Here is a 22,634-nt window from a genome sequence, read left to right as displayed (position 1 = left end):
AAATTTTAATATAATTATTTTACATTGTTTATATATTTGCTCTTCAGGTCCCGCTCGTAAAAATGAATACGGAGACGAAATTCAATAAACCAACAATTGATGGATCGATTATGGTTGTAGTGAAGATTACAGAATGTAAATGTGTTTTATAAAGATAAATTGAATTTTTTTTGGAAGATATTTTGTGAGATAGAAATAGAATATTTTATTTGAGTAGAACCAAGATAAACGTTATTACTTTTCATCACCACTTTCACTAATCCGAAAAATTTAATTTCAAACGCCAAGTTAATTTTTGAAAGAAGAACTCAAGATGTTCCTCTCAAAAAAAACGAGTTTAAGTTCCTGCTCTTAGAAAAAGAAAACTCTCCTGAAAATTCTCGATTTTTTCATCATCGCTCATCCTCATTCTATCATGCAACTCTCACAACCCTTACCGTGAATATCACACACACCATATATTTTCGATTAATATTCAAATTCAATACACATTCAGTGAGAATGTAGGTAACCATGGCAATCATCCATATCTTGGATCATAGTTCGTATAAAAAACCCCAGTCTAGAAGCCTTTTATTTCTTTTCATTGTTTCTTACTTGAACTTGCGTTGAGAAATTTAACCCCCCCCCCTAGATAATTCTTAAAATTCTTGTTCATAAGTTAGAAATTGGATTTCAAACATCGCTTCCTGAACTTTACAATCTCATTTATATCCTTTAATTTTTGTGTGCTCTTTTTGGGAAATTTTATTGTTGTGGTGTTATCTGGTAGTTGGTAAACGCATTAAGGCCGCGGGGAAAATTTACGTCGGGGAAAAATATTCGTCACTTGTAGTAGGGGGCCAAGCCTGGGGTTCCGTGACATCTTTTCTACGACCTAACCATTTTTAGTCTATATTCCAAAGAACAGTATATTACAAGATAATTTTGAGAGGGAGGATATGGATTAAGCCCGGCAAAACTTTTTATGACCAAAATAGTGACGCCATAGGCAAAACTGCAAGGGAAAATAAGGGGTAGAGAAATAGCTGATTTTCAAAAGTCAAAATAAACGGAAATGATTGGTACCAACTGATACAGCATGAAATTATGAGCAAAAAGTTGTATTACAACAACTCTCTGACTAAAACACACAAAGAAATACAGCCGCTTTAAGATCAACTAACTGTCAGCTCTACTGCGATTTGACGTCAAATCTTGTCTTGATCGTCGTTGATCGTACTGACGACGTCGGTATGTTTTTGAACATGACGGGGGTGCTCCGCTGAGGTTCGAAAAATGGTACGTGGGACTCGAAATTTGCGAATAAAGTGACCCTGAATGGGACTGAAATTCCAAAATTATTTAATAAAATAATTAGAAACAAAAATGAATTTACAAATTAAAACTAAAAACATGGGAGATCCTCACTCGTCGATGATCACGTATGATGACGCAAGTAAGAAAATCTTCATAAATTTAGAATTCTAACTAAGTACCGGTTGTTTCAAGTACAAACCGTAGTTCAGTCTTGAAGGCTTTATCAACCTGTACATATCAAATTGTTTAAGTTAAGTAACTTGACGCTTTTGCAGGTTTGATTGCATAAGTCTGGCAAAGCGCAAGAGAAAAATCACGAAGCCTTGAAAAATAGAAAATACCTGGACAATCCTGACACATTTTGGATAGGTCTGTTGATTTCCAAGTGGCATATTTTATGAATCTTTTGTTCTAATCATCTGTATCTGTCTTGTTTGTTTGATGGAGAAATGTAATAACTGAAAGAAACGAAAATTTAGACTGTTAGAACATTTGTTTATGAAAACCTTTGCTAACCAGTCTCATCGGAACTCTTCTCCTTGAACTGAATCTCTGGTTGGAAAGTTATGTGAAAATTATGTCAGTTAGGAACATGTAGTTTGCTTGAGGTTAGCTTCAAGGTACCGGGTGCGCCACAAAAAACCTTGAAAGCTCTTCAAATATTTCTCGTTCGGCGGACCTGCTAGGGGAGCAGTTTTAGGTTGTTTTTTTTTTCATTGTTGAAAATTATGTCAGTTAGGAATATGAAGTTTGCTTGAGGTTAGCTTAAAGGTACCGGGTACGCCACAAAAAACTCTCTTTAAAACTAATTTTTCCGAAATCTGAAAATTCTAAAAGAACTATAGAAAGATAAACTTAAATTTTGATGGGTCATTTATTAAATTCGGTTCATTAGATCAAAAGTTAGGCTCTATTTAATAAAAAAGTTACCTTTTGAAAGTGCTCAAAAACGTTAAAAATAAACGTATCAAATTAAACAGAAGCATAATTACATGATGCATCAGTATTTTCGATTAAGTCATTAAAAATGATCGTTTGTTGTAGAGTCAAGTTACCAGTGCGCGAATTGCCCCAGTGCACGAACGAACATCTTTGAACTTGAAAAAAACAACCAAAAACAAACTTCTATAGAACTTCCTTCGTGCAGCAGAATCCTCAAACTATCCCTAGCAATCTGTCCAAAAATTAAAATAAACAGAGCACTTGAACAACACCAAACCGATTTTGAACGAGGCCAAGTTAAAAAAATCACAAAATTCTGGATTTTTGTAAACATGGCTGATCGCTAGAGGAAATGTTTTTTATAAGAAGATTTGCGCAAGAAGAGTTCTGAAAATGACTTCCTCTTTTAAAAACCTGTTATCTTCCATCACATAAAATTTCATCGAAGCATGTTAGCTCATTAATTCAAAATCAATAGAAACATATCACCAGTAGTTGATATAAAAAAGGGTCCAGTCCGCAAATGATCCAAACACCATATTCAAAATGAAGACATTGTAACATCAAAACATTCCAAAGCTGGTGATCTCAATTAAAAAAGAAGACACTACATTGCCGCCATTTTCAATGAGCGAAACTTGAAAAAGAAAACAAAAAATGGACGACAAGAAAATATTTACAAAAATAAACAGGTTAGTAAAACGCTAAAGCTCTTATAAAAAAGACGTTTTTTTAGTGAAAAAGCGCGTGGTTTGAAAAGTTCAAATCTGGGAAGAGAGTTTAAGTATTACCTGTGAGCGGAGCTCTAATTTTTTCTTTCAAAAGATCGTACGTTCCCGCTCTGGTTCCTCGTTCGTGGACTGGGTCCGAATAGCGCTTGCTTTAGCAACTTATTATTCCAAGAAGAAGCTTTCAAATAAATTGAAAACAAACTGAAAGAAGGACTTCAAGCTTGTCTACGAGATGGTCAAAAAGGATTTATGTAAAAACCAAAAGTAAGTGAGAAAAGTGAAAAATGAGTTTGGCGTTAGTGCACTGGGCATCCCCCTCTATAAAGGAAGATTGAATTTCAATAAAAGGCAGAAAATTTGTTGAAAAAAAGCTAAAAAAACTGGTAAAATTCATAATAATACACCAAATATGGGTTTCTAGAAGTGTGGCATAATTAGTTGTGCAATAGAACGTCACGTTCTCCTAACAGTCTAGACTTAAACTCCTATATCAGGATTAGAAACTAGGCTAGTCTTACCTCTTATGTTTGCCTTTGCATCAATACTGTACAATGCTGACACAAGTCGACACAACACATTGACAAATAATCCCTGTGAGAAGTTTATATCGAAATCTGTTGCAAAAACGAAAGTGGTCTCTTCTACTGATTGCTTCATGGCGCTCCCTTGCTGACTACTGTATTTATTTAATTTCCACCAATATGATTGTCACACTTTACACAGCCCTTCTATTTGGCACCCGTGGTCTTTCAGTGCTATACCCAACGGGGGGCTGTAAAATCTCACCTTCCATACATAACACCTCTTTTATTTGATTCAATCCGTGATCTTAAGGTGTAGCCTGTTTCTCATCTTTGATTCTCTGAAGAAAGCAGAAATTGGATGCAAGAGTTAGATTGTTAAAACAAAGTGCCATAAAAACTCATTGAATTAAAAGAAGAACTTAAAATCTTAAAATATTTTCATTTTGAAGAATTGGTGCCAAAAAGTGAAACATAGAAAAGTTTTAATATTTATTGCTTTAAAAGTGAAAATGAGGGATTTGGAAAAATTTTTCTAGGTTTAGTTTTTTTGTACAAACCCCTGTAACTATGGGCAAGCACCCCGTTGCTAAGATGTTAGCTTGAAATTGAAATGTAACCAATGAAAACTAAAGTAAAATCAGCCCGCACTCCCTATCCCGTAATCTTGATATAGCAGTTTAAGTCTATACTGCCTAAAGGAGTATTACACTAAGTCATGGTAGGCATGGGACTCCAAGGTATAGCTGGAAACTTTTCATTGTGTGCAGGTAGAACTTTCAAGGTCTATTTAGCTAGATCTTTTGCTTGATGCAATACCATTCATTAGTATGGATGTCACCCAGGCCATTTTTCATGCCCTTTAAGCGTCCGGTTATCGGGCGCTGCCCCTCTTGAAACTACAAAAATATTGGTAAAAACAGCCTTTTTAGTGGAAAAACACTGGAAAAAGTGCCCTTTTTGGTCACCAACAGACGCTGCCTTGCCTTTCTAAAATATGGTCTGTCACCCCTAAATTATGCAGTCAAAATGGTATTGATTCTAGCTTTATTGATTATCTGGGACCTTCAGTTAGTCACACTAGGAAATAAACTAGGTCTATTGGATAACTTTTAAATAATGAAGTTGTCTAATTGTTTTGTATTTTAAAACACAGTTGTTACCTAATGCTGTGTCTGTAACCCGCCAAAGTTTTGTAAAAACAGTCTATATGGCAGTACACAGTCTAGGTGGTTGTCCAGCCTAAACATCACTAACTGACTCCTGTAGAATTGCATAATCTTAGTGTCAGGATAAACCTGATAGTGTATCAATTTACTAACTCAATTTTTCATCTTAATCATTTAATTAGTTCTGCTAGTTATGTTTTAATTTACCTTTTAAAAACATTTTGATTTCTTCAGTCCCTCTTTTTAAAGGTAAATAGTAATAGTAATAGTAATTCTCTTTGACAGAGGTGAAAAAAAATGGTCCCAGATGATGGCACCTATCTAAAAAACAAATATTTGATATAGGGAATTTGAAATTGAAAGCCAGCCTTAGGGGATAAACTGTCACAGGATTAGAGTAACCTTATTACACTTTTATCGGCGATCCAAAATATCTGCAATCTGATTGGTTAAAAAGAGTACAATATTTCTTGTATTTTACATGTAAAAATATAAATTGACGAAAATATGTTGCTGCATTGTAGCGGTAGCAGTAATCTAACGTCACTTTGCTATAAAAATACCCTACACTTTTTTCCAACACAAAAAGTGCATTACATATTACTAATCAAGTATGTATCTAACATGGAAAAATGAGTGGGACAATTTATCAATGGGAAAGGCGCGGTTTTTGAAAATAACCTTAGTTCAAATTATGATTAGTGTTAGGTAAGCCATAAATTGTGTTAAATAACTTGTATGAGTATTTATATGAATATACAGCATAATAATATTTTCAAGTTATTTAACGCAATTGGGTTATCTAACGTTAAATGAAATTTGAGCCAAGGTATATAAATGTAATAGGTAGGTTCCATAACTTCAAAAATTTGGTTTTCATTTTTTTTCTTGGTTCTGTTGATTACTTTACCAGGCAGTTTCATAAGTTATTATTTCTTTTCTCATTTTAGATACAAAGACAATGGGTACAATGAAATATATTAGTGAAGAAAAGTATTGATATATGACCATTACAATGTATAGCAGCTGGGAGACAATCTATTTCCAATACAATGACTTCTTCCCTGGATTATTCGATCAACTCGAGCAGTATAAATAAAGAAACTTCTAATTTAAAGAATCATTCAAAACTTCTGCAGTTAGGACTCAGTAACTCGAAATTAGAGCAACCTTTGTTGAATGACTTCCTTCGTCGTTTGCACAGATCGAAATTACGACGCCTTTTGTATTGTGAATATAAAAGTAGAGGATTTATTGTTACTGAACAAATACGAGGAGCAGTTGATAGTATTATCTCACCAGATAAAGACAATTCATTGGACTCGAGATTAAAAAGTGTTCCTATGCATCAGGTATTTTTATGTAAATGTGGCTGGTTGCTTTTTAACCCATCTACATTACCATGCGGACACACAATGTGCAAGCACTGTGCAGATGAGAATCTGTTTTGTATTTACTGTGGCCACACAATAGATGACGTTAGCTCTCCGAATTTATTTCTGGTTCATCTTCTCAGCACATGGTTCCCTGGTGAATATCAAAGTTCCCAACACAAGCTTGATGCCAAGATATTACTGGCATCTGAAGATTACGAACTTGCTCTTAACGAAATCGATATTTGCATTTCAATACTTGATGATGATTATTCAGCATTTCAATTACGATCAGAAATTTATTTAAAACTTGAAAATTATAAAGACGCATTAGTGGATGCAACTAAATCATGTGAACTAAACTCTGAATGTGGTAAATCTCAGTTCATCAGAGGTAGTTGTTTTTCACATTTAGGCAAGTTAAATGAAGCAATTGACGCATTTCAGTTATGCTTAGAACTGGAACCAGAAGATATGGCATTATGTTCTCTGGTTATTAATAAACTTGATTCAATTCTGTCACTTCCGGATACTGGCTCTAAACTCTCAGATTCTGATTCTTCATCAGATGAAGGAGTGGGTGGCAAGCGTTCAAAGTTAGATACATCAACTAATGAAAACACCGAACCGTCATGTCGCCACGCTAGTTCTAGTAGTTCAAATACATCATCCACCACACCTTCAAATACACAGGCTAACAAATCTTACACTGATAAAATTGATGTCGAAAGAAGGAAAAATGATTGTACTGAAGCTCATACACCAGATACAGACTACAAAAATGATTCAGCTACTAAAACAGAAAATTATGTGTCAAATGTCGAAGAGAAAATTCATGGTGTACCAAAAAAACTATTATCAGAAGAAGATTTCGAGTGTAAATTATGTTACGAATTACTGTTCAAACCTATTACCACTACGTGCGGTCATGTGTTTTGCAAGAACTGTTTACTTAGAAGTCTAGATCATAATGTTACTTGCCCTATATGTCGAGTCTCATTGGCTGGTTTTTTGAGTAACCCTTTGAAACCTGTCACTAAGCTTATTGAAGATATTTTGAGTTTGTTTTTCACCGATGAATTTGGTAAAAGAAGACAAGCGTACATGAGCCGTATGGAAAGGCTTGCAAGGTAAGAACCTTAGTAGCCTTTATTTATTACTCCTATTACATCTTCTTTCGTTAATTCACTTCTGTTTTCTTATAAATCGTTTCAGGTCAGAGAGAAATCTATAAGAGATATATTTTTTACGTAAGATTTTGCGATGAACATATGTTTTTTATGTCAAATACAGAATTTCGAAAGGCACTTGTCAGACTTTCTACTCATTAAGTTGTTGTTTTTTCCTAATCGTTTCAATATTGTTGTTGTTCTCTTTTGCAGGGTTGGCAAAGATGAGGAGGTTGAGATTCCGATATTTGTGTGTTCAATTGCTTTTCCTTCGGTCAAATGTCCGTTACATATTTTCGAACCTAAATGTCGATTAATGATACGTGAATGCATCGAGTCCGGCTCCAGGAAGTTTGGGATGTGTGTCCCTCAGGGTGACGATGGTTTCTCTGAAATGGGTAAAAGCAAGATTTTCATTTTCTCAATACGTACCACTATATTTTACAATGGATTGATTCTTAGTTTTTTTTCACAAGATTTTAGTTTCAACTACAGTATGTCAAACAAAAGATCGTCTCGTAAATATCTTAAAATTTATCACACCATCCCTTTAATAACTTTTTTAATACCATTACTTATTGAACTTTCTCTTCTTTTATTCTAAAGGTACGATATGCGAAATTACCAAGATACAAAATCTGCCGGATGGACGGTATGTCATAACAGCAACTGCCGGACAGCGCTTTATAATCCAACAGAAAAGCGTTGAAGATTCTATTGACTATGCAAAAGTAAAATATTTTTGTGATGAGCCAGAAGATTTGAACAATGAAACGTTTAATGCTGCTTCGAGGCGTGCTTACGATCATTTATCACAGTACATTACGTCACTCAACGAATCTGAGCAAGATTGTATTATAAATGCATTGGGACCAATACCTCAATATGAAAGTAATTTCTCACACTTTCAACACGGTGTACCTTGGATCTGGTGGGGTCTTGCTGCCTTACCTTTAAACTTTTCAGCAAAACTTGTTTTGCTAAAGTCAAAATGTGCAAGCGAACGTATGTTGAGTTTGCAAAGATTCTTACGGTTTTTATCTCGAATGCAATCGACGCCAAACGGTGGACAGCAAAATAACACACCGATATCTCAACACAACTAAACTTATATATACTATTATACATTGCTTTGTAGTTTTTATATAATTTTGTACAGAATTAGTAATGTAATTATTTTCAAATATTCATCCTTTCTTTTTTATCTTTAAAAGATATCACAAACATCACGCCTAAGGATATCTTAATACAAAACACTAGATGAAGCTTCTATGTCCCTAGCTGAAGCAAAATTTTGCCCATATTTGATAAAATGTCGCCAAAATTTCCTCGCATAACCCTTGAAATTTAGAAATCATGACAGTGTCAAAATACTTGAGTATGTAAAACCAAGATTTCTGCTGTGGTCTACTTTTATTAAAGATAGTGCATTGTTTTTTCGCTTCACCTGTCCTATCGAGAAATGCCGTGTTGTTTCTATTTTTTATGGAACTTTGATGTACTCTCGGGTACCTAATAACCGGGATGGGTAGAAAAATTCTCAAAACTTAATAAGTGGACTGGAATAAAAATATCCTGGGTGGAAAATTAATTATAATTGAAAAGTTACAAACACAAATTCGAAAATTTTGAGAATGATGAAATGTCAACTTTTATCTACTGACGTCGTTATAAATCTACGAAAATTTTAGTTTGGAAATAATTCTAGTATGATATGGTGCATCCTGTCAAAGTTTTATGATTAACCATGAACAACATATGCACCCCTGTGTCACAGACCCACTGGGACCCCAGCCCCACTGGAAAATTTGGCAAAAAAATTATCCCCGATGGGAAAATACCCTGGAATTGCCGCCCCACTGAGAAATTCGGGGAAATTTACTTTGATTTTATACCCACTCGAAATCCAATGATTTAAAATTGCACTACAAAACCATCCCCACTGGATTTTTTAACCTTGGAATAATAGAATTTCTATCCTCGTTGGGCTTTCAAAAATAATATTTATCCCCACTGAGCGAAAAACTTCCACCGGGGTTCTGAGATAGGGGTGTACATATGTTCAAGGATGAACCCTTTAACCTCAAGCTTTTAAGATTTTTGCAGCCAAAGTGAAGTTAAACACAATGTTTTCACCTAGAAAAAAGTCAGTTGAAAACTCTGTAATTAGAGAAAAGTCAGTTGAAAACTCTCAAAAATTATGGTGAAAACTCTCTATACTAAAAATAAGCCAGTTGAAAACTCTCAAAAGTTATGGTGAAAACCCTCTTACTCAACAAAAAAAATTCAACCCAAGCGTACAGAGGCGTTATCATTGCGGGGGAGGCTACCAATACCTCTACCTCCCTTTGTAATTGCCGGCCATCCTGGATGGTACTGTCTGAAACGATATACAAAACTTCAAATTTCGCTCTTGTCGTGCGTGTTTTTGTATATCAGGGTTTATATGCAATTGGTTTGTTTTGGTCCTAATCGGGACTCTTGATTTAGCCTCACTTTCATGCCCCTTTTAAGGCCTCAGATTTTCCATATGGGCCTTTTTCAGTTTTTCAGTGCAGACTGCTGTTTTTTACTCCGCCTCCCTCCCCAGCATCTTGGTGGAAGCTTTCCTAAGTCCAATTTTATTTAATGCTTAGGTCACCGAATATTCTAATATTTTTCTTAGATTTTCTTTATGTGAACCGTTTCTTTTAAGGTCTATACCATGTATTTGCCATTTGCTGGCTTGTTGATTCTATATACCTATTATGTTTTTATTCTGTCGTTATTTACTATTTACTGTGCTCCTGTAATCATTTGTTTTATTTTCCTAGTTTATATTCCTGTACATATTTTGTCTGTGCCGTTTTTCACAGTGTTTATTCCGTCAAGAGCTGAAAATACCATGTAGACATATCTGTGTGCTTTCTGCCTATCCTTGCTTTAGCCTTTTGTGTTTAACCGGTAATTATTGCAAAGGGAGGTAGGCGTATCGCTAGCCTCCCTGCAATTACAACGTCCCTGTACGCTTGGGTTGAATTTTTTAGAGAGTTTTCTAACTGGCTTATTTTTAGTATAGAGAGTTTTCACCATAATTTTTGAGAGTTTTCAACTGACTTTTCTTTAATTATAGAGTTTTCACCATAGTTTTTGAGAGTTTTCAAATGACTTTTTTCTAGGTGAAAACATTGTGTTTAGTTGAAAACATGACCCTTCAGGTCCATCGTACTTTCACACCTAGACTCGTAGACTGATGCTCAAGGATTCTAAGGTTTTCCTTCCGCCTCCCATTTTAGTGTGCATGTATCTTACATTTTTCACGAGAAGAGCTCTTTTTATCCAAGCTGCCACATCTTCGTTCCTGACAGTTATTTCGATGTTCGCTTGACACTACGTTTCACATAATACTAATTGTGATTTCAGCATACAGTAGGCGGTTTTAGACCATACCCCGGGGGGGGTACTAGGGCAAAATGGGTTACGGGGATGCTCCGCTGGTCAGGGTACCTTTTTAAACCTCCACGAGTCCCAGGTAGGGTCGCAAAAACACCAAAATAGAAAAATCAGTCCCTCGTAGGGTGCCTATTTTTGGAAAATTTGGGGGAAAAGTAGAAAATTTGAGAAAATTTTGGAATTTCAGTCCCATTCAGGGTCACTTTTTTCGCAAATTTCGAGTCCCACGTAGGGTCCATTTTTCGAACCTCAGCGGAGCACCCCCGTCGGTCCACAAGGGTAGTACCCCCCCCGGGGACCATACAGGGTGTCCCTAATAAAAGTATCGAGTTTGAACATGCGATTGAGTAGAAAGTTTTAAGTGTGTATTCACAAAATTGTATTTTAAGCTCTCCCTCTTTTTTCTTTGTCATTACGTAACAATAAAAACATACTCTGCCTGTTTACAAATGCAACGAAATTACGATCATGAGAAAAACGCAACAATTAAAACATGTTTGTAAAGAATTGTATGTAAAACTATGAAAATAATAAAGATGGAATGTATGGAACAATAAAAAAGTAAAACGAGGGAATTTGAATTTTTATTAATTTTGATTTTTAAAGACGTACATTTATGCAACAGGGGAATAGTAAAAGGGCTATTGATTAATTTATACGTTGTAACTACCTTTTGTAATGAGCCTATGTGATGGAGAACGTTCTTATATTTTAGCGATAACACACACAAGCTTTTTTACTCAATCGCATGTTCAAACTCGATACTTTTATTAGGGACACCCTGTATGTCGAACTTATCAGAGATAGAGATTTGTAATTGTAAATCTCATTGTCTTTTAACGAGCGTCACACTTCTTCGTATATTCCCAACGTACTAATTGGTCATTTGAAGTGATAGAGATGATGGTCGTGTCCAGACCAAGGTTTAAAGCAATTAGGTCTGCACGTTTCTTTTATATTCCTTTTGTATTTAACGGCACGCTCCTCATTAGTTAAACCAAAGAGGTCGATGACCAAAGTTTAAAAAGGAATCACCCTCTGGTTTAAAAAAAAAGTTTTTACGATTTCGTTACAGTTTTTTGAATTGACGAAATCAGAATTCGCAAGTGAAAAGCATGCTTCTTTTGTAAATGAAGAAAAAAGAACGTGAAATTTATGACTTAGAGACGCCCGGAGCATCTCTAGCAGTAATGGCTTCAACGAGCACGAATTAGTGTTTTGCAGAGGATTTCCCTGAAATCTTTTTTGTTTCAAAGTATCTCAAGAGAGAAAATGACATGATTTCAAGTTTAGGAAAGCAGATTCCTCGAGATTGCCAATCGATGATGACAAAAGAAAAGTGATTATAATTGAATTCCCATATCAACAAAGTACTACTTACAATGCCAGACAAAATGGATAGGTTTGGAAAGCACCCAGAGCCTCTTGGGAACTTGTTTTTGATCGATATTGAAGTATTTTGCAAATATTGCAGGAGTCTACAAAACTTTTGTCCAGCATTGTAAACCTTAAACTTAAACTTTCAGGTCTGAACACGACCGATGCGTTCTTTAGAAAATGTAACAAAATTGTTTTATTACTGGTTAACGACCAACCAAATCAAATAAGAGCTTGTAAAAACTCCAGCTTGTCCCGCTCTATTGCCCTTGCCCTGAATCGCCAATGTTCAGTCAAAGTAGTTACAAGATGATTTGGGAATTAAGCTTGCTCCGGTGTCGGATAAAAATTTCTATCAAAATCGCAACGGTGATAGAAATTCTATTGTTTCAAGCTCAAATATCCAGTGGTGATGGGTTTGGTGTTTCCATGCATGGGGGAGAAGTAAAGGGCAATTTCCCAGTGGGGCTGAGTCTGTATGGTATTTTTTCTAACGTGGACTAAATCTTGAGAAAAATCGGCCAAATTGGGCCTCAAATTGTTCTTATCCTCAAGCGGTGCCATAACATATTGGCACTTTTGGCTAATTTACCATTTTTCGAAAATTGAAGTTCGAGCGAGAATGTCAATTTCAGGCCTTCAACTTGATTTCAACGATTTCAACGATTATTTCGATCTGGGAGGGATTTATTGGTTTCTAGGCTATATTTCAAGCCCCACTGGACCATTTTTGAACTTTTGGATCCTAAAATCCTAAGGTCCTAACTCATAGTTAAAATTCTACCCTTCCAACCTACTTTAGAGCACTTGCAAATCGATTGTGGTTTCAAAACACCCCGGTGGATTTCCTTTTTGTGCCAAGTATTTCGTCACCGATTGCTGTTCTTTATTTATAAGGGGAAATTGAGTTGTTTAGGCTTTACCCAATTTTTACTACTTTTGCCCAAGCAAGCGACTGTCTAAATTGCTCGAGATTCAATAATTCCAGGCCCAGCATAGCCCGGGGTCCACTTAAAGCTTTTTTCATAGTCTAGGCCCAGCATTGTTCTTAAATTGTTCTTATTTTTTTGGTAATTTTGAGCCTCATCGTTCTTATAAAAAAAGTGTATTAATTCATCTCAGTCAATTACATGAATAATTCATCGAAGCATTTCCCTGAATGAATCAAGTGATATGAAGTATCGTAACTTTAGGAAAATCCCCCTTTCTTGTCATATTCCCATTATTAAACATATCATTTATGATTTAAATAATTTGATCTGTGAGTTGTAGATTCTAAAGTTGAATAACTTTCCTTGAAGTTCATAAGGTTGGATAACTTTGAAATTTATAAAGTTGAATAACTTTAGAATTTTATAAAGTTGGATAACTTTAGAATTTTATAAAGTTGGATAACTTTAGAATTTTATAAAGTTGGATAACTTTAGAATTTTATAAAGTTGGATAACTTTAGAATTTTATAAAGTTGGATAACTTTAGAATTTTTAAAGTTGAATAACTTTAAAAGTTTTTTTATAAGAACATCAAAATTTTTAGCATTCGGATGTTCTCAACTTTTTGACTTTTAATAAGCCTTTCTTAAGTTGTTCTTGATATTTTGGCTATCAAAGCATTATGCTCTTATATAGCTTTTTCTTATAAAAGACGTGTAAAGTTGGGTAAAGTTGAGTAGCTTTGCTGGAGATTTGAATAACTTGAATAACTTGGAAAACTGTCTTCCCTTCTTGCGCAGTGCTTAGGTTATGCAAAGAAATTTTATAGTTGATTATTGTTCTTTAACCACACCCCCTTCTCACAGAACCTCTACAAAACCCTTCGCATTGGAGAAATTAACGAAAATGTATGTAAATCGTCACTGCAAAATATTGTGCTATTTTTTCCGAGCCCCCCCCTAAAATCTCAAGATTGACAAGTGATGTGACCTTGAAATTTTGACCAGGGGTTCACATGGATAATCGAAGATGATTTGCAAAATTTTGATTCAGCCACCTGTCTAGTTAGTATTTTATAGACTAAAATGCAAACTTGGCTAAAATCATGTAATGACTGATTGACTGGTTCGATTTGATTGAATTTGTTCCTGAAGGCTGATTTGTGAAATGAAATAGACAAGTAACTGAAAAAGTTCGTTCCTATGAGTGCTCGGTACCTTGTAGACCAGTTTGTATAAGCGTAACTTAGGGGGCGGGCTTATATGCACTTATCGCACGGAAAACCTCTTTTTTATCAATGTCGACATTTAGAAACTCATTTTAATAACATTTTTTTAGAAACGTGTCACGCCTGAAGGGTAAATCACTTGAAAAAAGGCTTTTTGACTTTTATTTTGACTTTTTGACTTTTTTTGACTTTTTTCAAACTTTTTATTGACTTTTTTTGACTTTTTTGACTTTTTTTGACTTTTTGCAAAGGTGTACGATAATTTTTCGAGTGATTTACCCCTCGGCCACGCCTTCTTAATTTCGAAAATTTGCAACGATGTCACATGATATTTATTTCGAATAAATTGACGTCAGAATTATTTTTTCGTTAAAAAGTCCGATTATTATTGATAAAAAGATGACATCTTGTAGGCCATGATTACGTAACAGTCTTATTGATATCTTTTCATCACATTATTCACCATCGAATTTCACCGGAGATTGAGAAATCGGCGTTTTTATTAGACTTAGGTAAAGAATATTCATAATTTTTGAATTTCATCTCCTTTAAAATATTTCTCAAAATTGCGCAAATCGAGAGCAAAACACAGTCACTTTTTAAAAAAACTTTAAATACAGCTTGAAAATCACTTGCATTTTACAAGAAAAGCTTCTTAATATCAGCCAGAGTTTTTCGCCGTTAGCAAAGTATTCCCTGGAGGCACAACATCAAAATATTATGATTTTGACTGGCGAGGAGGCTACCATGGCTTTCGACAAAAATATAGAAAGCGGACGTCTCGTCATCGTATATCTTAAATCTTCATTTCTCATCTCTACTCTTCGCGAAAAACGGTACAACAGGCTGAGCCACATGCGAAACAACCAATACAGCAACACGATAATGCTAATACGATATAAACAGATGTTGTCATCCAAAAGGCAAATAAGTACAATGTCTTATGGCAAAAATCGGGACTTGACCGGTCCGTATAATTTGGCTCATATGCTGAATAAATCCATACGTTTCCAGCAATAAACCACATGAATACAAAAAGATTGATAACACTTCGACAACACCGATAACAATCGCACGATAAATGACGTTGACCAGAATCGTTGTCGTTACGTCTTGTAAATCGTGTACAAATATTGAGAAGTTGTTGGAAGATGGAAAATGATCCAACAACAATTAAGTAAATCGGTATGTAATGTTTTTTTGGACATTGATCAATGTATAGTGAGCCTACAATAGAAAGGATTGAGAATATTAAATGCAATCGATCTATGGTTACCGCTATGGGGAAAAGATATTTACTGCTTAATTATGTCAGATTTGGTGGAAAAATTTGTTTTACTTTTATCCCACTTGAATCAAATTTAGACTCTCAGTAAGAATTCTCAAGATAAACAAAAGACAAAAGATTACCAATGTCTAGTAGTTGGTACCCTCTCTATTACTTTTACGTTCGTCCTGACCAAATCGACAAGGCAAAGGAATGACTAAATTGCCGTGTGCCCGAAAAGATTTTTGAGGTTTTTGAGTTCAAAAGAATTGAAGTATACAGGAATTTGTTTGTTCAGCCAAAACCTATTCATATTTCTATAGACAATATTATAAAATCTTTGAAGAACAAATTGACCGACTACGTCGTAAAATTCATAAAAATCAGGATTTTCAATGTATGACATCTGACATCTGTCCGCTTTTTCCGGACGCACTGATGAATATCACTCTCTTTAGTACTCTGTACCAGAGTTTATTTCACTGTTTATCGCTTCGTAGTACAGTACAATGAATTTCGAAATAAGCCGTAGATACTGAGTTTGTGTACATACAATCTCTTTAGATGCGATAGTAAAGAATTGAAACAACATATTTACCAAGGACAATAGAGGCGATTGGAAGAGCCAGCATAACCAACATGACAATCATACACAAATCTGACATGAAAAAGATTAGAAGTATCATTCAAGCATGTTGGGAGCGACATTGATTGTATATAAATGTGGTCAAAATTACATCATTTTCCCATTAGAAACACCTTAAAACCCTGAACTCGACCCCTATTTAGGGAGCCTTCCCTTCCTAGCACACATATATAAAACAAGGGGTCAAATTCCGAATATGCCTTTTTAAGTTGACGAAAACGCTTTTGTTTAAAAAAAATCCAGCCAATTTTGCGCCCGTTAGATTGAAAGATCGTTTTTCAGGAAAGGATTTGGAAGGACCGATATTACAAAAGAGCTCACTAGTTTGTAGTAGAATATTAGCGCTATCGTGCATGAAGTCGAATGCGTTGAGTGTTTCACCAGTACAGTCTTTCATTTTACCGAACAAGCTCTCATAAGATGGAGGTGATGCCGCCGGTGAAGAATCTTCGTTTGTCGTTGATCTAGAATTATAGAGAAGCCGAATATAAATCTAACAAAAATTTGGTAGTAAAATGACATTTTAGTATTATTAGATTCTATCACATCAGATGTGTTTCCCACCTACCTTGAAATTCATAGTTGGCACTAGTTCAGTGCAAGTGAATCATACTTTTCAAAATAAATACCTTTCGTTACCATTAGTTGTAGTGCCATTTTCTTGCACAGACCCTTCACCAACCACTCCATCGCCTGAAAAATAACGGAAATCTTAATCATCATATAATTGAAAGATTACAAAGTATCGAACTCGATCAAAATTAGCCTCTTTGCTTGCTTCTGATATAAAGCATCGCTCAAAACTGCGCTCAAACGTTTCATCGGTAAAATCAAAAAGTGGTACAAGTAGCTCTGGTTACAAGACTGGAAAGCAAGACATCCATTATAATCATGAAGTTTGTCAATAATTCGATTCATCCGCACCTTCAGGAACTTTCTCATACAAAAAAGACATTTCAATTTTGTACAATGCTGAATTGGTTGAGAACTAAACCCTCGTTTTGCTCGGTACGTTCAGCTATCCTATGCTTACGTGGCTCGAGAACTGTTCGAAATGAACGTTGATATGAATGAGATTGAAATTCATGAAACTACCAAGAGAAATTGTTAGTCAATTTTTCTTTAGATTCGTACCTTTTGAGATTCTTTTCACACTCTTATCATTAGCCCTTTAGTGCACCCGGCGTGACCGCAAGGTTATGCCACCATTCTTTCGATGTGGATTTGTGATACTTTTCAGATTGGTTTGCCTTTTATTATTCGCTTTTAACTTATGTATATACATACTATCACTTGGCCAAATATATTGATTTTGTTCTTTTTCAGGAAATTCAGAATACTTCGTATTCCACTTACCTTTGCTTTTTTCTAAATCCTTCGGTGTTTCTTCTTCTTCGCTCTGTAGTAATGGTGTAGACTCTTTTTCCTATAAGCCAGGTGGTATGTAATTAAGGTCTATTCACTTTAAGTGTGCATCTTTCTTGCCACCGTGTGGAAACCAGTCTTAGTCTAATTACCCTGACATGGTTATCACAGGTTGCAAAATTAAAGTCTGACGATAAATCACGCATTTACTCGAAATTTTTATGTGCTTGTTACATGACATTAATTTCTGATTGGTTGACACTAATAAAGCTGTATCAGCTGTAAGTTGTAAAGCAAGTAACATGGGAATAAAACCACGTGAACCTTTTTGAGTAAGCTAAGCACATGTTTTGATTGCATTGGCATTGATATAATTTTGCAACCCGTGTATCAGAAAAGTGCACACGAATGGAGTTTAGAAAGAGATTAGACACAATACAAACCAAATGAACATTCACAAGGTGATTGCTCCCAACGTGGAAATATAAGTACGTCGTTGTCAAATCGTCAAATCACAAAATTAGGTCGCCAGTACGTTGACTGTAAGTTGTGAATTAAAATGGCGCAAAACGACGTAGAAAAGTTATTTAAAAACGACGTAGATAATGTTCATCGTAAGCATCAGGATGTAATATTAGCGTTATCTTACTATACTAAATGGATTTATGAAAAATGCATATCCTGCTTTAACCCTGTAGCGAGCACCTCACCAAAAACCGAGATTTTTCATTCCGTTTCTTGGTGAGTTCCACTTTGACGAATATTTCGAAAAAAAAAGAAGTGTATTGACGAAAATTTGATTTTTTTCAAATGAAGGAGCCTTGAAATATTAAATGACGTCAAAAAATCGGGCTCTAACCCAAAAACCTGGTGGGTTCCAAACATTCGAAAAAGTCACAAAGTGGAATACACGTTAATTGCGTAAAAAAAACGCGGGTGACGTCTATAATAAACCCAGTAGTTATTTGAGAATTTATGGAATAAAATCTAACGAAACTAACCTCTTGACCTTCTTCAATACTTGCCATTCTGTCTTCTTCTTTATCGTTGAAATATCAATAAACGTATTGCTTAGGTGACTACGAGCTTTTTTGCTCTTTTAATATTGCATTTTGATACAATATTCTAATTTTATAAAAAAGAAGGCTTTGGCGCGCAACATAATAACCTTAAAATTTTGATTGAAAAATCAAAATCCTCTCTGTTAGATATCATTCAGAATAACCGAAATAATCAAAAAGCTTTACTCACATTCAGTTCAAAAGTCTCTATCTTCTTCAAGCGGGAATTTTAACCTCCCGCGCGCCCCGGCGTAAAGCTTCCGCCTTCAGGACGCCCAGATTTGATAAGATACGCCAATGATTTTGGAGTTGGCGTTCTGATGGCGATTTATTGATGCACCGTTATCCATTCCAGCAACTTATGTTCATTACTATATACTTTTGAATGTGGGTTCAGACTCACGCGAGAATGCAATTGCTTCCACTTCCACTTCACTCACATTACACACCACACAGTTACATCAATTCACCTCCTTTGTATCTACACTCTTAATAAATAGGACTTTATAAAGGTATATTTAAAATCTTACTGTAATTACCCTTCGTTGCATTGTGCTCAGACTTTTGTTGTTTGGCTATATTTATTTTGCTTGAGATCTCCACCCCACCCACCTTGTCTGGACCAAAATTTCCAGACGGTGTCAATCAAACAACTTCAAACAAAAATCGCAATCGAACCAATCAAACGTAATTGAACGCGATCGAATAATTGCGATTCGATTGTTGAACGTAATCGAATCTCAATCGAACGGCTGATTTCTAGGTAATATTCGATTGTATTCGATTGCATTCGAGTTAGTAACAGTCGAGGATTATGCCCTAAATAAGAGATATACTCTATTTAAGAGAAGGTCTCTTATATAGGAGATTTCTTTCTCTTAACTAGGAGACTTTTCTTTCTTCGCTAATTTTTGGCCTTCTCATCATTTTGCGCAAGTTTTGAACTTCATAGATCGACTCAGTACGTTTTTTTCTCCCTTCTAGCAAAATTTGGTTGAGTTCTGCTTTTGTTTCGTGGACCTAGGATGGTTAGGGTCTATCAATCTAAAGGCCGATCTACATCATGAGAATTTCGTGAAAAGTAATAATATAGATCGGGCCATATTTAAGAAACGCGTTTAAGCGCGGTCAAAACGCGGGTCAAACAGAAAGTGAGTCGCTCTTGTCTCTCCTAAATAAGGGAGTTTGAGAAAAAACGCGTTTTGAAGGTCGAGGGTGTTTCTTCATTATTAAAAATTTACGTCAACACATGCAAATGAGGATATTTATGGTTTTTCGAAGTTTGAAAAAGAATGAAAAGGTATTTTATTTTGGTTTTTGGGTCATCGGAATCGCGGAAACGTGATCTTTCACGTGATCTTATTTTCACATTGCGCAAATAGTCTGCTCTGAAGTAAATTTGTGAAACGTGCAGGATTCTCCTAGTTTAGGTAACGTTCTCTTAAATAAGAGACTGAAAATCTCCTAAATAAGGTAATCCTCTAACTTGGGTATTCTCTTATTTAGGGCATAATCCTCGACTGAGTAAGGTTAGATTGGTTCGATTAACAGTTGACTACGTTCCATTGGTTCGATTACGATTATGTTCGATGAGTTTGATTGCGATTAAATTAAATTGGATCACTCTGTTAGAGCTTTTTAGCGTGGGCGGCCGAGCGCTTATTTAAGTATCGTACGAAAGTGAATAAAATCTAAAAATCGAACGTACTCGAACATAATCGAATACAATCGAACGTAAGGCCGAGGGAATTGACATACCAGTTTAGCGTCACCCGTCCGCGTGTGTTTTGTGTAGCCGCGTAAAAATTTCATTATATAAGAAAATTTCATTATTTCACAGACAAACCTGAAAATTGAACTCCATCTCCTACAGCTATCATCATTGTCGCCTAAAGTGCGAAAAATAACATTTTCCTGCGCGTGCGTCATAGCTTCTGTTCGATCGGGACTTTAGTCCCCGTATACATCACACTACAAAAAATTAAACCCGCTCTACACTAAAATGAAATTGAAATCCAAATGTCCGCGTAAGTCTATTTTACCGCCGCGGCCTCTGGAATCGATTCTTTTTCCGGTCACGGATACTTCAATTTCTGTAACTGCACATGCGCAATACATACCCGAGAAGATGTTTTCAATAGGTTGATCGTCTGTGGTGTGGTGGTGTTTGTACAGTGTGGATTTGTTGCTGTAGAGCCTGTAATGGAAAAATAATGAATAATGAAAAATGAAAATATGCCGCATCTAGTTTCAGGCATGCTGGTGACGCTAAACTGGTATGTTAATTCCCTTGGCCTAATCGAAGCAATCGAACGGCAAATCCTGGGTAAGGCCAATGAAATTTACATATGAGTTTACCGTCGGCCGCCCGCATCTCTAAAAAGCACCCGCATGAAAATTTCATTAACTTCAAAATTCCTAAAATTTTCATTCTATATTTCTTTACAACTACAACCTCCATCGTTGTTAAAATCGTCTCTACACAGGATTCCCTCTACGCATGACCTTTTTCCCAGAGTAAACACGGGTAAACAAAGAAGATTTTTTACAGAAAATGTGACCGCCCTCAATCCTACAACTACAGCGGGTGTCACGCCCATCTATCTGCCTAACCGCCCTGGCGGTCATTTTAGTTTTTTGCCAAATCTAGCGCCACTGTAGCAATCGATCTTTATTTTTCGTTCGCAAAACATACGTAGGGTTGAAGCGAAGCAAAATTTTTTATTTTGAGAGAGAATGGTAGCAGAAATGGTGGATAAGGTGCTGTTGGGAAAATAATGTGTCAAAAAGGAAGAAAAAAAATATTTCCCAGTCATGCTTCTTTAATTTTGCATATCTCTTTTTCTAGTGTAGCTAGAGACCTGAAATTTGGACTACTTTTGACCATTTTTGACCATTTTTACCTTCGTTTGCAATAAATATTGATCGTACGAGCATGAAACTTCTTATACATCATCTTGAAGTCCCTTAAATAAATGTGTTAAAATTTCACAACCTAAAAGTATTTCCTTCGAAAGCAATGACCCAAAGAAGCCCAAAAAGTAGCAAAAGATAACTTCGGCTAGCCTCAAAATCAAATATATGAAAATATATCTGTTTGTTAGTAATTACGGCTCGTTAATTGTTCATGTATATTTTTACGATTACTAGGCAGTAAACCGGTTTGGTGGGATCGTGTTAAGTAACAACGTGCTTATTAATTAATTGTTTTTCCGATTTCATTTTTAGGCCCTGTCCTCTTTGGAATCAGGATGAAAGATATATCTTTTTTTGAAAAAAGAAGACATTGTATTGTTTTATTTTGTTTTTGAAGAAAAGTAGCTTGGAAAAGGTTGAAATGAGTCAAAAAAGGTGGTAGGACCCATTTTCAAGGGGCCTCTGGAAATGGAGGAACAAAAGTTATAAGTTAAGACTGGTTAAGAATAAGTTTTTCTGAAAGGAGAAACCCCAAATGAAAAGAAAATCCATTTCGGCAGAAATAAAAACTTTTTTTTGGGACATTCCCATGCTAAAGAAGCAAAAAAGTGAAAAAAACTACATGAAAATGAAAGAACTAAAATTAGCTTGATTTATTATTATTGATTTTTGAATTCCTCACCCTTTTTCTGATAAACATACAAAATTTCAGCCTTCAACAACAATTTCCTACATTTCCAGAAACATTTGTTCATCGATAAATCATCCCTTCATAAATGTATTCGTTAAGCTTTCTTGCTTTCATTTTCAAAGTTGCATCCGGTAAATATACAAAAACAAGAAGTTACAGGACTTTTTAGAAATGGGACAATTAATCATTTTTCAAAATCAGGGACCTTCGAGCCGCCATGACAGTTGTCCTTTGCGGACAAAGCTAGAACATCAATTGTTTTCTGAAACAATGGAAAGACATATTTATTTTTGAGAAGATCCCTTAGAGGCCCATGGCGTGCCTTGAACCTCAATCCTTTAATAATAATAATAATAATCCTGGAATATCGAGGTTCCAGCTACACTGTATATAACATTCAAAATATATTTTGTGTTAAAAAAAGTTCAAAATTGTTTCCACGTTGGACTTACAGCTTATTTGCCCTAAAGTGATTTATTAAGGCTTATTTACAGTACCCTGAAAATAAAGTGAAA

At 35.4% G+C, this 22,634-nt stretch overlaps 2 protein-coding genes across 2 annotated transcripts; one reads left to right on the top strand and one right to left on the bottom strand.

Moving 5' to 3' along the window:
* Nucleotides 1-1,593: 1,593 nt before the first annotated feature.
* On the top strand, nucleotides 1,594-8,433 carry LOC136817523 (LON peptidase N-terminal domain and RING finger protein 3-like). The gene is made up of 4 exons (XM_067073849.1): nucleotides 1,594-1,668; nucleotides 5,613-7,165; nucleotides 7,418-7,602; nucleotides 7,811-8,433. The coding sequence occupies exons 2-4, from the start codon at nucleotides 5,715-5,717 to the stop codon at nucleotides 8,308-8,310; spliced, it is 2,136 nt and encodes a 711-aa protein (XP_066929950.1). The 5' UTR covers nucleotides 1,594-1,668; nucleotides 5,613-5,714; the 3' UTR covers nucleotides 8,311-8,433.
* A 6,281-nt stretch (nucleotides 8,434-14,714) lies between these two features.
* Nucleotides 14,715-18,643, bottom strand: LOC136817522 (transmembrane protein 272-like). The gene is made up of 6 exons (XM_067073848.1): nucleotides 18,453-18,643; nucleotides 17,443-17,512; nucleotides 16,716-16,779; nucleotides 16,408-16,550; nucleotides 16,039-16,098; nucleotides 14,715-15,400 (listed from the first exon to the last, which is right to left on the bottom strand). The coding sequence occupies exons 1-6, from the start codon at nucleotides 18,477-18,479 to the stop codon at nucleotides 14,991-14,993; spliced, it is 774 nt and encodes a 257-aa protein (XP_066929949.1). The 5' UTR covers nucleotides 18,480-18,643; the 3' UTR covers nucleotides 14,715-14,990.
* Nucleotides 18,644-22,634: the final 3,991 nt, after the last annotated feature.

The sequence above is a fragment of the Clytia hemisphaerica genome, unplaced genomic scaffold, assembly GCF_902728285.1.
Source record: "Clytia hemisphaerica strain Z4C2 unplaced genomic scaffold, Clytia hemisphaerica genome assembly, whole genome shotgun sequence".
NCBI classification, from domain to species: domain Eukaryota; kingdom Metazoa; phylum Cnidaria; class Hydrozoa; order Leptothecata; family Clytiidae; genus Clytia; species Clytia hemisphaerica.
The sequence above is the reverse complement of the archived record's forward strand: the minus strand, read 5'-3'. Positions and strand labels throughout refer to the sequence as shown.

Excerpts from the sequence above, each read along its gene's own strand:
- LOC136817523 (XM_067073849.1), top strand. The coding sequence starts at position 5,715 with ATGACTTCTTCCCTGGATTATTCGATCAACTCGAGCAGTATAAATAAA. Across the intron at positions 7,166-7,417 it reads CGTATGGAAAGGCTTGCAAG|GGTTGGCAAAGATGAGGAGG; the intron begins GTAAGAACCTTA and ends TCTCTTTTGCAG. Across the intron at positions 7,603-7,810 it reads CGATGGTTTCTCTGAAATGG|GTACGATATGCGAAATTACC; the intron begins GTAAAAGCAAGA and ends TTTATTCTAAAG.
- LOC136817522 (XM_067073848.1), bottom strand. The coding sequence starts at position 18,479 with ATGGCAAGTATTGAAGAAGGTCAAGAG. Across the intron at positions 17,513-18,452 it reads GTATTGAAGAAGGTCAAGAG|GAAAAAGAGTCTACACCATT; the intron begins GTTAGTTTCGTT and ends CCTGGCTTATAG. Across the intron at positions 16,099-16,407 it reads TAATATTCTACTACAAACTA|ATTTGTGTATGATTGTCATG; the intron begins GTGAGCTCTTTT and ends TTTTCATGTCAG.